This window comes from Phocoena sinus, chromosome 14 (genome assembly GCF_008692025.1).
Source record: "Phocoena sinus isolate mPhoSin1 chromosome 14, mPhoSin1.pri, whole genome shotgun sequence".
NCBI lineage: Eukaryota > Metazoa > Chordata > Mammalia > Artiodactyla > Phocoenidae > Phocoena > Phocoena sinus.
In genome coordinates this window covers 262,873-279,416 of record NC_045776.1, presented here as the reverse complement: position 1 = coordinate 279,416, position 16,544 = coordinate 262,873, and the positions used below count along the sequence as shown (strand labels likewise).

Here is a 16,544-nt window from a genome sequence, read left to right as displayed (position 1 = left end):
TTATGTGGGCTGAGAATTCAATGGGATGAAAACATGGCAGATTAAATGGACAAAAAACACTTACTTTGTATGTTAAGAGTCCATTATATAGATCGAATTAATACTACTTAGATGAAAAACTTAAGGAATAGTAATCATAGTTACCACCCGTTGAGAGTTTGTTAAATGCTTTCCTTACACTCTCACTTCATCCTCAAGGCAGCTGTATGAGGGAAGTTATGTTGTTATGATTCGTAATGAAACTGAGCACAGAGAATTACTTGTCCAAAGTCCAAAAGCCTGCACTAGGTCTACGGATTTCCCAGTGAGCTATGTTGCTTTCGATCCTGATAAATTCTGATACTTTATTGGATTACATAGTCCCCCTGATACTCTAATCACTATCCATTTGTTTCAATTATTCAAAAAAAAAAAAAAAAAGGATTACTGAGCACCTTCTACGTGCCAAGTCCTGGGGCTGCTATAGGAAAAAAAGTCCCCACTGTCAATGCCCAGTATGGAATTATCAGGGATGACCATGAAGAGGGGTCTGAGGTGACTATGCCTCCTTTCTGGAGTTGTTTGGAAGCTGTGTCTTTCTCCACGTAGACTGGTGAGGAGGTATTACAGGAAGTGAGCAAACGAACTGGCAGCGTAAAGAGGAAGAAACTCGAGTCCTTCCTAGTGGTGCAGGCAGAAGGAGCTCTGCTCCGGGACGCCCACCCAGTTAAGACCTCTTACCTCCCTGCTCTTCATTTGATATTCCGTGGCAAGGGAGTCGAAATGCACCCTTCTCTGTTAGCTTCGTGCGTTTCCGTAAAGTGTATTCCTCGCTCCGCAATCTCGGCATCCGGGTGGTTTGTGCGCTTCCTCACCACAGAGTCGCAACCTGCCTTGCACTCGGCGGCATCCGGCTGAACCCAGCCCGCCGTGGGAGTACGACGGGTGCGTGGCCCAGTCGCTCCGCCCACGCACCAGCTGGCCCTGCCCCCGCACAAACGTCATCACGTCCCGTCCCCGCTCCTCAGTTACGTCATCAGGCCCCGCTCTCCACCACGTGTCGTCTGGCCCCTCCCACAGGCGTCCCGTCCTTTACGTCACCCGGCCCCGCCTACTACCCCACCCACGCCGTGTCTAGCCACCCCTCCCTCACGCGTCGTCACGCCTGTCCCCGGCCCTAGCCGCACGTCGCTCCGCCCCGCCGCTTCACGTCCCGCCTACCTGTCCTCCAGATGTCTCCTCGTCCTTTCGTCCCGCCCACAGTCTCCCGGCGACTTCGCACGTCGCCTCGCCCCACGTCGCCCCGAGCCGCCTCACGTCGTTCCGTTTGCACGTCTTTCCGACCCGCTTTTCCCCGCCCCACGTCTCACTGTCAACCTCAGCCCGCCTCGCGGCACCCGGTAGGCCGTCGCTCGGCTGAGATGTGGGCGGCTCTCGGCGGGGCCGGGGGTCTCCATGTGGGGCTCCTTCTGGGCGGCGCTCGAGGTCTGCACAGCTCGCCTGTCTCCTGCGGCAAGAACCTACTCAAGAAATTTGCTTCGAAAACCAAGTACTGTTACCCGAGTGGGGGCGGGGGCTCCGGGGACGGTGGTCCGGGATGGGGGCTCCGCGGGCGGGAAGCTCGGCGGGGCGGGGGGTTCCGTGGGCAGGAGGCTCGGCGGGGCGGGGCGTCCGCGGGCGGGGGGCTCCGTGGAGCGGGGCGCTCGGCGGGGCGGGGGGTCCGCAGGGGTTCCACCTCCGGCGCATTGGCCGGCGCCAGAGCTCCCGGCCGCGTCAGTAAGCGCAGCCGCTGCCTGTTAGGTTAATGGCTGTTGAAAGCTCACCAGGGAGCCCACCTCTGACAGTTAACGTTTTTCCCACCCAACCTTTTTTCTGTTCTTTCACACAGCTGTGACGGTAAAGTTCTAAGTCTCCTAAAAGCTAAGAGTGCATTATGAATTTATGAAGCAAAGTGATGTATACATTTACAGTCCACTCTGGGTCCGAGGTTCCCAATCCTCGGATTCAACCAACCTCGGATTGAAAATGTTCCGAAAAAACTCCAGAAAGTTCTAAAACACAAAACCTGAACTTGCCTTGCTGGCAACTATTTACGTAGCATTAAGTAACCTAGAGATGATTTAATGTATCCGGGAGGGTGTACGGAGGTTATATGCAAATACAGCGCGTTGAGCATCCTCCAATTTTGGTATCTTTGGGGGTCTTGTAACCAATTCCCCACAGATACTGAAGGATGATGATTCTTGTTACTAGAAGCGTTTTTCGGGAGAGTAGTTGCATCACATAAAGAGAGAAGGAAGAATTTCCTTTCCGTATTAGTGCTTTTTCTGTGGGGTTAATTTGAGGAATAAAGAAAGCTTGTCACGATAGGTTTTTTATGACGAGACATAAGTATAATAAAATATGTTGACTTCATATCATTTTAATTCAATTGTAGATATGTATATATGTATGTTTTTGTTTTAATACACTTTTTTAAAAGTTTGAGGTTTGCAGAAAAATTGGCAAAGGTGAGTGGAGTTCCCATATAAGCACACTGTTTCCCTTCTGTCAACCTCCTATGTTAGTGCAGCGCATTTGTTACAATTGATGAACCAGCACTGATACATTATTATTAACTAAAGGCCATGCCTTATTCACGTTTCCTTAGTTTTTCCCTAACGTCTTTTTTCTGTTCCAGTATCCCATCCAGGGCCGCATTACATTTAGTCGTCATCTTTTTAGGCGCCTCTTGACTGTGGCAGTTTCTAACTGTCCCTGTTTTGATGACCTCGACAGCTTGAAGAGTACCGGTTAGATATTTCGTAGGATGCCCTTTTGTTGGGATTGGCGTGATGTTTTTCTCTTGAGTATACTGGGGTTTGGTTTGGGGGAGGAAGACCACAGGTGTAAAGTGCCATTTTCATCACATCCTGTGGACACACACATGCTCTCAACATGGTGTATCACTGTTGATGTTGGTCTTGATGACTGACTGAGGTCATCTGTATCTGTCAGGTTTAGCCACTGTAAAGTTACCGCCCAGCCCCCCAGTTCCATACTGTCTTCTTTGGGGGGAAGTCACCGTATGCAGCTCACACCTAAGGAGTGGGGAATTATTCGAAATTCATGAATTATTCAAAATTTTGCAGGGGAGATGTGTCTCTTCATTTATTAACTCATCAGGATGGACTCACGGGTTATAATCCAGTACTACTTAATTTTGCTCGAGTTGTTCCAGCTTTGACCATTGCGAGCTCTTTCAGGTGGCTCCTATATCCCTTTGACACACCCTGTTGTGGGGTTTTGGAGTAGTTTTTCAATTAGAAAACTTTTTTTTTTTTTTTTTTAGCACTTCCTTACTTTCTGGCACCACAGGTTGCCTCGGCCCTAGAATCCGCCATTTCTCCAAGGAGCTCTGGTTTCTTTATTGGAAACGGGGGTCAGAAACCATGATCTGAGAGCTTAGTATGTTTATTGCTACTGGGGTGTCTGTCTTTTAGACCCTTTCAGCTGGCAAAGCAAAAAAAAAATAGTGTTTATGTTAATCCCTGTGTCTGTGCTTATCTACAAACGTTTCTGTGTGTCACCACCTGTAGCTGTAGTAAGTGAGACTTGAGTTTACTGATCTCCAGCCCTAATCCACTAGCACGCGAACCATCCTCACTTCCTTGCCTTGCTTGTCTGCAGTAGCGAGGGGCCTGGATCCCCCGTCCGCCTTCTGTTTACTTAGCTGTTCAGTCCCAGTTGGTGTGTGGCGGTATCAGTCGTTAACCCTCCCCTGGGAAACAGCTTTATTCAGTAGAGGACAGTGGTCACGTGCAGTTTGGCGGGTGTGTTTTTAAGGTCCTCGTTCTCTACCTTTGGGACTGGAGGTAGACTTCGGTTAAAAGTTACGAGCTTGAACTGAAACTGTTGTCTGTCTGTCCCCACAGCCCGTGCTGCTGTTCATTGGGTATCTAAATCTTTTAGGCCCCTAGTAACCTAATTTCTATGTCCAGGGCTAGCCCCTTAGAAACAGTTATGATGTTAGCTTTTGTAACTGTTTCTTATTTTATTTGCCGTCAGTATCCAGCATAGTTCTTATCTTCTCCCCATAGGAAGAAGTTTTGGTATGAAGGTCCTTCCTTGGGCTCTCACTTGGTAAGTATAGAGTAGTAGCGATGAGCCACTTGAGAATCTCGGTGGGTGTGAGGCCCCAAACGTCGGCAGCTCTCCAGCCCTTCCATTTCAATATTGGAGGGGACAAGTTCTGTAGAGATGGGAGTAGATACACTGGAACCACAGAATTTTTACCTTAAAAAAAAAATTACACTAGGGGACTTCCTGGCAGTTCAGTGGTTAACCCTCCGCTGCAGGGAGCGTGGGTTCGATCCCTGATTAGGGAACTAAGATCCCACATGCCGCACCGTGCGGCCGAAGAAAAAAGAAAACAAAATTTACGGGATGTCGTATCTGTTATCAAATTCTAATGTGGTAATGTCCATTCAGTTTGTGTGTGTATAATAAATATGTGTAGATACACAGGCATACCTTGTTTTATTGCATTTCCCAGATACCGTGTTTTTTACAAACAGAAGGTTTATGACAGCCCTGCATTAGCAGGTGATGTTAGCATTTTTTAGCAATATTTTTCATTAAGGTATGTATATTGTTTTGAGACATTGTTACTGCACACTTCAGTGGACTACAGTATAGTGTAAACATAACTTTTATACGCACTGGGAAACCGAAGAATGCATGTGGCTCATTTTATCGTCATATCTGCTTTATTGCGGTGGCCTGGAATGAACCTGCAATCTCTCTGAGATATACCTGTACCGTGAGAGTTTATGTAATGAATGGTTCTTGATAGAAAAAAATACACTGCATATACTAGAAACCACCGAATTGTACTTTTTTTTTCTTTGCGGTACGCGGGCCTCTCACTGTTGTGGCCTCTCCCGTTGCGGAGCACAGGCTCCGGACGCGCAGGCTCAGCGGCCATGGCTCACGGGCCCAGCCGCTCCGCGGCATGTGGGATCTTCCCGGACCGGGGCACGAACCCGTGTCCCCTGCATCGGCAGGCGGGCTCCCAACCACTGTGCCACCAGGGAAGCCCCTCGAATTGTACTTTTTTTTTTTTTTTTTTTTTGAGGTATGTGGGCCTCTCACTGTGTGGCCTCTCCCGTTGCGGAGCACAGGCTCCAGACGCACAGGCTCAGCGGCCACGGCTCACGGGCCCAGCCGCTCCGCGGCATGTGGGATCCTCCCAGACTGGGGCACGAACCCGTGTCCCCTGCATCGGCAGGCGGACTCCCAACCGCTGTGCCACCAGGGAAGCCCTCGAATTGTACTTTTTAAGAGGGAGAGTTTTATGCTGTGTGGATTATATTTCAATAAAATTTTTTTTGGAAAAAAATATATGCTTGGCAATACTTTTGATCTTTAAGGCATGGTAGGTAAAATCTAGAAGGGTCCTGGTCTGTAAAAGAAACTGTATCTTCATGAAAACTAAGATGGCCGAGAATGACCTTTACCCTCAGTAAGTACAAGTTTATGTACAGTTGTAATGTTGCCTGTGTGTCTGCCTTTCTTCTTAACGGAGACTCACAAGCCGTCTCAGTTGGCATCCCTGACAAAGAGCACCTCCAAGAGAGCCAGGAGGGAAGACCACGTGCGCCTGAGGGCCCTGAACGGCCTCCTCTACAAAGCGCTGACTGAGTTGCTGTGCACCCCGGAAGTGAGCCAGGAGCTCTGCGACTTGAATGTGGAGCTGTCCAAGGTAGGCCTCGGGGCCAGGGAGGGACTGCGGGCCTCGCGCCTCTGTCGTCGCCTGACAGTTAGAAAAGGCGGAAGGGATGCTCAGTGTGGCCGTCTGGGTATTAAGGAGAGGAAGGTGCTTGTGGGGTGCAAAAGCAGGTGTCTTGCTTTGCACGGGTGGTGTTTGGCCAGACAGCACCGAGGGTGCTCAGAGCCCAGTAAGTGATGAAGTGGGGCGTCTGAAGGTCTGGGGGTCAGGTGAGCGGTGGATGATCTGCCTTCATCTTGGTGTAAAGACACGGGAGGCGGCTTCTGCCGTCTGTGCCCCCAGAGCAGAGTGCGTGCAGCCAGAGGGAAAGGACGAGGGGCAGTAGCAGCAGCTGACGCGTTGCTGTGCGTGGGTTGAGGCTGGGCTCCGCCCAGGGAAGGGGACGTTTCCCCCGTCCCCAGCGGTGTGCTTGGGGCACTGGCCCTGGCAGTGGGAGCCTGAAGCCAGGACTGCCCATGAGTTAGTGCGCCTCTCCTGACGCGCTCCGTCTCCAGGAGCCCAGGTGAGCTGAGAGTAATTGGGGCTGGGCTCAGGTCTCTCTGACTTCAGACTTCTCCACCTGCCGCGTGTTCTGGAGGACGACTGTCTCTGAGGCTCAAAACGCAAACGTGGCGGCCGTCCTGCAGAGGAGTGCTGCGCACATGAGGTGAGGCCTCTCCTTGACCCTGCCTTCCAGCTGGTTTGTCCACTATTTTTGCTTTTAAGGAAAATTTGGGAAGCATTTTCTTGAATTTCAGAGCAGAACTTACGCCTTCATATAAGCCATAACCTAGGTCAGCTGTTCTTGAAGTGTGATCCCGGGTCCTTTGTAGGGGGAGGTTGATGAAGTGAGAGCTTCTTCACAATGAGGTGTGGTTTTCCGTCCCCACCGCGTTGACATTCTGTACTGAAGCTGTGGGGGTAAAGCTGCTGGCCCAGATGTCCTGGGTCGTTGTAGCTTCCGCTCATGCTTGTGCTAGTGCACTGCCAGCTTTATTTAAGGGTGTCCGTGACGCGTATCCCGACCCTTTGGCACATCTTTTTAGTATCTGTGGTGGGAAGTGTGCAAGAAGCTCTGGTGGTTGTCTCGGAACACTGCAGCTGCTGATTGTGACCCAAAATAGACACTTCACTTCAAAGAACAAGTGAACCAACTATGGTTATTCTTTTTTTTTTTTAACATCTTCATTGGGGTATAATTGCTTTACAATGGTGTGTTAGTTTCTGCTTTATAACAAAGTGAATCAGTTATACATATACATATGTTCCTGTATCTCTCCCCTCTTGCGTCTCCCTCCCTCCCACCCTCCCTATCCCACCCCTCTAGGTGGACACAAAGCACCGAGCTGATCTCCCTGTGCTATGCAGCTGCTTCCCACTAGATATCTACCTTACGTTTGGTAGTGTATATATGTCCATGCCTCTCTCTCGCTTTGTCACAGCTCACCCTTCCGCCTCCCCATATCCTCAAGTCCGTTCTCTAGTAGGTCTGTGTCTTTATTCCTGTCTTACCCCTAGGTTCTTCACATTTTTTTTTCTTAAATTCCATATATATGTGTTAGCATACGGTGTTTGTCTTTCTCTTTCTGACTTACTTCGCTCTGTATGACAGACTCTGGGTCTATCCACCTCATTACAAATAGCTCAATTTCGTTTCTTTTTATGGCTGAGTAATATTCCATTGTATATATGTGCCACATCTTCTTTATCCATTCATAACTATGGTTATTCGGATGTGGGTATAGGACAGACATTTTCTCCAAAGTGAGCAAAGTGAACCTGTCACTTCAGGGGCACAACTGACCATATTTGTTGCCAGTGGTAAAATTTAAGCTTTCAGTGAAAATCAGAATTTTAGAAAACTGTATCCACCACTCTGAGTTTGACAGCCTCATGGTACATAAGACCCTTTTGATGAGATTGGAGGTGACGTATTGTAAAATACATCATCATTCTGAAAATCTGTGTGACCTGCTGAACCAGTATTTTCTAAAAGACCAAGGCATGAGGTTACAAAATCACACACAGGGAGAGATCGATTCAAAGGGCAAGAGGGCCAGTGGATTTTCATGTACAGAGAATGCTGTTCATGGATCTGGTTTCAGATTCCACATTGCAATCTTTAATAAACTACTCTTTGTTGAGTTCTTGTGTAGCATCAAAGAAGATCTACACTTTTCTGAAAGGCTGTTCATATACTCTTTACTTTTCAGTTACAGATCTTTGTGAGGCCAGATTTTCTTCTATTTTAAGCAAAATAACAGATTGAATACAGATAACAGAGATGAGAATCCAGCTGTTCCATTATGCTAGGTATTAAAGGAATTTGCAACTACATAAGCAATGCCACTCTTCTCATTAATTTCTTTTAAAATATAGTAGTGGGCTTCCCTGGTGGCGCAGTGGTTGAGAGTCCGCCTGCCGATGCAGGGGACGCGGGTTCGTGCCCCGGTCCGGGAAGATCCCACATGCCGCGGAGCGGCTGGGCCCGTGAGCCATGGCCGCTGAGCCTGCGCGTCTGGAGCCTGTGCTCCGCAACGGGAGAGGCCACAACGGTGAGAGGCCCGCATACCGCAAAAAAAAAAAAAAAAAGTTACTTTAAATGAATTAATAAATACATACTTTCAGCTTTAGTTTCTAGTCTGGTATATATTGGTAGATGTAACCCACATAAACAAAAGGTCTTTGGCATCCTCAATAATTTTTAAGAGTATAAAGGGGCTCCTGAGACCAAGGATTTTGAGAACCGCTGAGCTGGCTGAGAGTAAAGAAGCTACTCAGTTTTCTCCTCAGTCTTAAAGATGCAGAGAGACCTGGCAGAGCAGCCCTCGGGACTGGAGTTCCTGCTGTTTTCTGAGTAGTTTTTAGGTAACAGAAAATTCAGTTGAACAGAATGTCCCTTTTCCCAATTCTTTTGATCACCAAGGTTTAGTGTAAAGGTTTTCCCATAACTGCGTCACTGAGTAGATGTGCTGTGTGTCACAGCAGTATTTTCACTGGATACTTGTCGCCCCTGGATCCGCATGTATTGCATGACTGGGTAATATGAAGATCGTTTCTGTGTCTGACGTCCGGGAAGCACGGCCGGCAGCCACACTTCTGTGGCGCTGTTGCCGATGAGTGTCGGCCGGATGGAGGGACGAAGTGCTGGCAGGTTGTTGGTGCCCAAACCACAGAGCCCAAGGCCACAGTGATGCCCAGGAATGTCCCAAGTTCACGTCAGACTATTTATAAGGATCTCAGAAGTTGCATTTAGAGAATTAAAAACAATCGTGATCATGCATTTTGTATGCCTGTTGAAATGTGGCAGTTGGCTAAGGAAGACTTTTCATCTTTGAAGAATGTGATAAGCAAAACTCATGCCTCAGGGCTTCCCTGGTGGCCCAGTGGTTGAGAATCCGCCTGCCAATGCAGGGGACATGGGTTCGAGCCCTGGTCCGGGAAGATCCCACATGCCGCGGAGCAGCTAAGCCCGTGTACCACAACTACTGAGTCTGCCCTCTAGAGCTCACGAGCCACAACTCTTGAGCCTGTGTGCCACAACTACTGAAGCCTGCGTGCCTAGAGCCCGTGCTCCGCAACAAAAGAAGCCACCGCAGTGAGAAGCCTGTGCACCGCAACGAAGAGTAGCCCCCGCTCGCTGCAACTAGAGAAAGCCCACGCCCAGTAATGAAGACCCAATGCAGCCAAATAAATAAATGTATTAATTAATTAATTTAAAAAAATGATGCCTCACCTCTTTGTGAGATGACGTTTTCTGTTTCTGGCACCATCACCCCTCCACCAAGTGTCACCTGTGACTGCACAAATCTCTTTCTGTCTCCAGGCACCTTCTGATGTCCCAGCAGACCCTGAGGAACATGCCGCCAATAGTGTTTGTTCAGGACAAAAAAAATGCAGCTGTAGTGGAGGTAAGACTTTTACATAATTACCTGTTTATGATGTATACTTTTATATGGGTAAGATTTTACATTTAATTTTTAAATATTCAAAAGATAATGTATACAGTTTTTAAAAGGTAATAGAAGGGTACAGATGATGAAAAGTAAGGCACCTGTGCCTTGTTCTCAGCCCTGTTCCCCAGAGGTAACCACTTTTTATGGCTTTAATGTTTTAATGCTTGTCAGTATAGCCCTAACTAGTAAAGCAGATCCCTCTCTCTCTCAGTTTACAAACTTGAAGCAGTCAGAGCTGCCCTCCTGTGCTTACCTCCTTCTCTCACTTCCCTAGATTTCAGTCTGTCTATGGTTACTTTACACTGTTAAGGCTGACACACTTACGTTCTGTCCTGTAACTGTAATTGTTTCATACTTATGTTCCTTGTTTTAGGTATAGGTTAATTATAAAGGTTAAAAACCTGTTAAAACATACATACGTTTTAATCTGGGTGGTGGTTACTTAGTGGCTATTAAGGTATGTTATACCTTTAAAAAGTTTACCGAAGAAAACAGTAGCATTTACGGGATTATGATTAGGTGGCTGTTACTCACTGTAGGACTAGGTAGTATTCAGATTCACAGAGGGGAAAAAGTCTAATTGTACATTGTTGTCTTTTGTTATTCATGACACAAGCGATACTGAAAACGTTATGTGGATAACTTTGATAGATGTGTGATTTCCTAGCTAGAAAGGGGAACAGGAGTGAAGTTGCAGTGCCGCTTACAGCTCAAGTGGAGTTTAGGTCGTGGGTGTGCTGTGCAGGTACTCAGCAGGAATGCCCGGGCACGTCGGGTGGGGCTGGTGGGAGGACCCCCCTGTCTCAGAGGATGAGCCCTCAGCTGGCTCGTCCCTCTCTCTGGAGGAAGAATTCAGAGCTGCAAGGTCCTGCCTGGCTGTGTGGGTTCCTTTCCAGAAAAAGTCACTGGAGGGAGGGAGGTGCATGCGAGCTTAAGCGTTTCTGGGAGGGCCGATCCGGAGGCCGTGCTGATGGGTGTTTGCATTGGAGACCTCTAGCGTCTGTCCTGCCCCGTGTGCTCCGGGGAAGTGGCCAAGGGTCGGACACGTGCCATGTGGTGATGGTGGGTCCTGCATGTGCCCAGAGCTCAGCTGTTGACCTGGGGGCCAAGGGTCGGTCAGGCCTCGGCTGGCGCCTCAGAGTCCTGCAGTTTCTGCCTCACTGTAGTTAGAAGTGAAGGCTGGACCAGAGGGGTTTCTGATTTGGGTAGGTGATCATTTGAGGACATGGTCATTGCTTCCCCTGGCGTAAGTCAGGGCAGTGTTTTTCAGACACTGTGTATGTTTTTAATAGATTTAAAGTCAGCTGTTGATAAAGCACTTGGCTAGAGACAGACATTTGAAATTGGGAGTCCTGGACGAAACTTTGAGTCTTCTATCAGTCCATTTATTTCTGTCTTATATTGGTTGCACCAAAAGTCACAGGTAGTTGCAACTGCTAACATGTTGCCAGTTTCAGCAGCTTACCTTGCATCCTCAGGTCACCAGTCCGGACATTTGAAAGAGAACTAGTAATGAGCTCTGTCCAAACTGCACCCTGAGTAATTCAGCAATATTGATGGTACTGTCAGTAAACACACGCGGAGGCGCTCAACCGGGTTCCAGCGCGCACCCCTCCGTGAGGGCTTTCCTTACAGGAGTGAGGGTGCGAGCGCCGAGGGCTGGGGCCGGCGGGAGGGCGGCTCACAGTGCCCCGCTAGACTGGCCGTCCCCAGGGAAGCTGAGTCTGTGACCCTCGAGGCCCCCCACCCCCACCCCCCGCAGTACCCACGGACTCGGCCGGGAACGTTGGCACAGGGTCTCTGGCGAGTGCAGTTAGCAGAATGGACGCACGTGCTCTGGAACAGTCCCCTGGCCCACCTCCCACCGGCCGTGGAGCCAAGGAAAGGCCACGCGCTGAGAGCTTCTGTTCATAAACGTTCAGGAAGAGCCTGGCTAATCCTTGGTGTTGGAAGTAAGAGTAATGGCTGTCACGGGGAGGGGAGTGAGCAGGAGGGGCCTGAGGAGGCTTGTGGGCTTCACCTTCTAAGTGTCGCGGCCGTGCCCACACGTGTGTTCAATTTGTGGGATGTCACTGAGCTACACTTCATGGTTTGTGTACCTTTCCCATAGATGTTGCACTTCAGTCAAGAGGTTTTTAAAATGTTGATTTTTACTGTAACTATAGAGGAAACAACTTTTTTATCTGACTTTTTAAGGGAAATACGTAAACTCTGACACCAGTGTTGTGGGACGTGCACACTCGTCTCCCCACTGACCGTCAGGCTTCCGAGAGCAGGGGTCGGGCAGCCGGTGACCACCGCGCATGGTCTGGCCCGCACCATCTGAGCTCAGAGCTCCCCTTCCACACAAGAAGTTAGCCCGGCGGCCTGTGTTTAAAGTGTTAGAGTTTGAGGTTGTGTTTGGATTTGGTTCTTAATAAAATAAGCTTTACGGAGGCTTAATTACGTTGAGTTGTGCCTCCTTTGACAAACGCGTACCTTTGTGTCATCGCCACCCCTGCTCACCCCGGTCAGCTCTCCCCTACCACCGTCTGGTTTCAGTCACTGTAGGTTGGTTCTGCCTGCTGAGATCCCTGTAATTTCACACGAATAGAATCGGGGTGTTGTCTTTTGCCTCTGGCTTTGCTCGGCACAGTGTTTTTGAGATTCATCCACGTTGTTTCCTGTGTAAGTAGTTCCCTTTTTATTGGTAAGCGGTATCCACTGTACAGCTGTACTGCAGTTACTGACCCATTCACTTTTTGATAGACATTTGTCTTTTTTCCAGTCCTTGGCTATAAAGAGTGAAGCACTGTGAACGTTTGCGTACAGATGTTTGTGGATGTATGTTTTGTTTCATTTAGGTCAGTTCCTAGGAGCAGCAGGCGTATGTTTAACTGTCAGAAAACTGCCAGGCTGCTTTAACCACGGCCGTGCTGTAGGCACTCCCACCGCAGCGTCAGCGTCCCTGGGCCTCCACGCCCTCGCCAGCCCCTGGCGTTGCCATCCTGATGGCTTAAGCTTGCATTTTCTTTTTTTCTTTTTTAAATTTTGGCTGCGCTGGGTCTCTGTTGCAGCATGCCGGCTCTTCGTTGCGGGCTTCTCTCTAGTTGCAGCGTGCGGGTTTAGTTGCCCCGTGGCATGTGGGATCTTAGTTCTCCGACCAGGGATGGAACCCGCAGCCCCTGCATTGGAAGGCGGATTCTTAACCACTGTGCCACCAGGAAGCCCCCTAAACTTACATTTTCTTGGTGACTAATTATGTTGAGCGTCTTTTCATGTGCCTGCTGGTCATTCCTCCTTTTGTGGATCAGTTAAAGTCTCTTGCCCATTTTTAATAAGGTTTGCTTATTATTGAGTTGTGTGGGTTCATTGTATACCTGGTACAAGTCAGTTGGCAGAAATCTTCATTGTGAATATTTTCTCCCACTTTTATCTTTGGAGGAGGCCACTTTGTCCTTGTTTTGTAGCATCGTCAGTCCCGTTCCTGGTATTTTCTGTGGACTGATTTGTCTCCAGTTCTTCTTTGCACCTTTGTGGTTTGATTGGTGTGTCACCGGTTGGAGATGATGCTTTAGTTCCTGCATATGACAGGGCCCGGTTGTGGACCAGGCTCGCCGGGGCTTGCACTGAAGCAGGAGGTCGGGTCTCAGTGCGTGGCCCCAGTAGGACGACCTGGCGGCAGTCAGAAGAGACGCGTGAAGGTGGAGAGGCCCTTGACGGGCCCTGCTGAGGAGCAGGGTCTGCCCCCAGCGTAGGCCCCTCAGCCCCTGCAGGACCGGAGCCACACGCTAGACTTGGGACACTCACGTTACCGCACTGGGGGGTTTCCCCGCAAATTCTGTGGCAGAATTGAAGCATTTTATGAAACTTCGTTAGAAACCAGTAAGCGTTAGTAATTCAACTAATATTTAACTGTTTCTTTGTAAATTTGACTGACAGTTACAAGTTTTAAGTGTAGTTTTCAAAAAGCCTCAGTTCATTATCAGAGAAAGTGTGCTTGAGGTAGCGGGTGTGGGCAGCGGCACGGGAAGGAAGGGCGGCGGGCGGGCTTGAGGCCCATGGTGGGGCTGGCCCCGGGCAGCGGGTGCTCACACTCAGCTGGCGTCAGCGGCTTGCGGCTCCGACGCAAGCGGTGCTGCGGCTCGAGAACCACCCTCTTGTCTGTTCCCTTTCAGGTTGATCGGTTACTGGCAATCGCTGATTTTGGACCCCCGGATGAAAAAGACTTCGAGCAAAATGATCTCAGGTGATGCGTGTGGGCATATGTTTTTGATTCGGGCAGACACCCAGGTGTGGACGTGCTGGTCTCCATAGCAGCTGCACAGCCCTGCCTGTCCCCAGCCAGGTGTCGAGGGGCAGCGGGTCCTGCTTTGTGTGCTTGGCTCTTGCCCTGGGGCCCAGCCCGGTGTCGGCCTGCAACTGGTGAGCCACCCAGCACCTGGGCAAGGCTGTCAGGAGGGCCTTGGGGGTCCACACAGAAGTGCTGGGGGCTGGACTCTTGAGTGCTGTCAGTAGCGGTTCATCCTCTCCACTCCCTTGGCACACTGCTGCCTGGCAGGCCCTGTTCTCGTACTTAGGGAACATCTGTGTACAGTAAATGTCAGGGTAGGCCTCTGAGAAGGTGACGTGAGGATTCGGAGGTGGGGGGGGCCCCATTCCAGGTGAGGGAGCAGCTGCACCACGTGTCTGGCCTGTGTTCCATAGATCAACTGTGTCAGCATCATATGGGTACCGTCAGGGCCTCGGGGTGGGGACCCCCAGCCAGCCTGCCAGGGGATGGGCTGCAGCACTCAGACCCCTGAGCTAGAGCAGAGGCCCCAGGAGGCAGTGGGTCCCCGGGTTCCAGATCAGCAGTGAGTGGACGTGGGGAGAGGCGGGTGGGGAGCCCTTCCAGATCAGAGAGTTGGGGTTAGGGGCATGATGTGGCCAGATTTGGGTTTCGGAAAGATTGCTCTGGGTTTGCTCTCAGAATAGATTCTTCTCTTGGTTCATCAAGTAACCTGAGCGACAGATCTAAAGAACCCTCCCCCATCCCCCCAGTAATTCTGTTTAACTAGCCTAGTGTACTAGCCATGTTTAAGTGGGGAAAAAATGAAAACGCATTTAATGTCAGTACACCATGGCTGCACCAGAAGTATGCTGGCCTGAGCCACACACGGGCTCCAAGAGTGCTGGCCGAGAGGTTCTGGACTGGAGAACGCCAGACCAAACCCCCCTTCTGTCCAGTTTCCACAATTTCCCTTAGAGAGGTGCTAGGACAGTGCACAAGCAAACGGCTGTAGGAAGTATTGTGCATGGTGTGGATTTCTTCTCCCCTCCAGCACCCCCGAGGCCCTGGACATGACATCGCCGCGTGATACCCTGGGCCCTGCCGCACCCTCGAGTCTGTGTGGGATCGACCACGAGGCTCTCAACGAGCAGATCCTGGAGTACAAGAGGAGAGAGAAGGGGCGTGGGAGCGTGGGCCCAGCGTGGCTGGAGCCCACGGCTGAGCTGATGAGGAAGAGGAAGGCCAGGCCCCGCATGGACGACGACCTCCCGCCCAAGGACTGCCTGTGGGAGACGGGGAGTGACGGGCCCCTGGACGGCGGGGCCCTTCCCGAGGAGCACACCCCAGGACGCAAGGGGGCTCCAGGGGCAGAGCAGGAACTAGAGGCAGAGAGAAAGGATCGCGGGTCCTGACCCGCTCCCGTGAGCACACAGAGACCCGTGCTGCTGGTGCCCCCGGGATGCCCTTGTGCAGGTGCAGGCTGAGCTGTGCGGGTGTCATCTCTGAGCCCTTCAGACCTATTGCTGTGCTGCAGTGAGAGACGGGGCGAGGCTGTGGAGAGGGTGTGAAATCTCTTAGGTCGGTGGCGTATGGTCTGCCCTCCATATTTGGGGTTCCAGGCTTGCATGTTTGCTTGCTCACTAGAGTTTGTCCACGGCCCCCAGATCCATACTTGTGGCACTTTCATGGTCATTCTCGGACACGCACAGACCAGTGGGATGCACATGTGGCCTGTGGTCACACAAGGCGCTGCTCTGTCTGCTTTGTTCATCTCGGGCTGTGAACAGCCACCCTCTCTGATCGGGTTAGCGCCACGTTAGTGCCTTCTGACAGAGATTTCACTCATGGTGCCTAAGTGCAAGAGGCCGTGATGTGTCTCCTAGAGAAAGCACGTGTTAGATGAGCCTCGTTAGGAAATAAATAAATCATTTAATGCTGACACAGAAACGTCGTCCTGGGCTTGGGGCATCTCCGTTTCCCAACTATCATTAACCTTGAAACACTGAAAATGATAAAGTTCAGATGATTGGAGAAAGGTACACTATAAAGCTAAAGCAAGGAAACCTGTAACGTGGCTTTTCAGGGAGTGTAATTTCCCTTCTTGTAAACTGTCTCAGGAAGGAAAGCGTTGCCTTGCCTCTGCAGCAGTGGCAAGCCCCAAGTGCCACTTTCCCTGTCGGCATCTGGGACCAGGTGTGATGCCCCAGCAGGGATATGGCACCAAGAAGCTCCGTCTTTGCCGGGACAGTGGCCCCCTCTGAAGGGACGGCATCACGGGCCACCCTGTGGATGCTCCAGGCATGTTGCTGTTTGAGTGGTGCTTGTGGGATCCTGCCCCGGAAGGGTGCATGTAGCCTGTGTGTGGGCTCTCTGCATTGGGAGTGTGGGTTGCTTACACAGCCGCTTATGACCAGAGAACAAATGTCCAGAGGGAGGATTGACCTGTGTTAAAATGTACACGGGATGTGTCCTGATCAGGTGTGGTAAGATGACAGAGTTGGAAACTGCTACCTTGAAAGAAGAGTTCTTGACTCACAGCTCCCGAGAGGAGGGGTGCACCACGCTGCACGGGGCCCACGAGGAGCGCCAGGGTCTGTCAGCAGGCCGA

The 16,544-nt window shown here is 50.5% G+C and overlaps 1 protein-coding gene across 1 annotated transcript; it reads left to right on the top strand.

The window, feature by feature from the left end:
- The first annotated feature begins 1,275 nt into the window (after positions 1-1,275).
- RBFA (ribosome binding factor A) lies at positions 1,276-15,883 on the top strand. The gene is made up of 7 exons (XM_032603576.1): positions 1,276-1,528; positions 4,059-4,101; positions 5,546-5,722; positions 6,283-6,395; positions 9,555-9,639; positions 13,842-13,912; positions 14,988-15,883. Exons 1-7 carry the CDS (start codon positions 1,401-1,403, stop codon positions 15,346-15,348), a joined length of 978 nt encoding a protein of 325 aa, XP_032459467.1. The 5' UTR covers positions 1,276-1,400; the 3' UTR covers positions 15,349-15,883.
- The last annotated feature ends 661 nt before the right edge of the window (positions 15,884-16,544 follow it).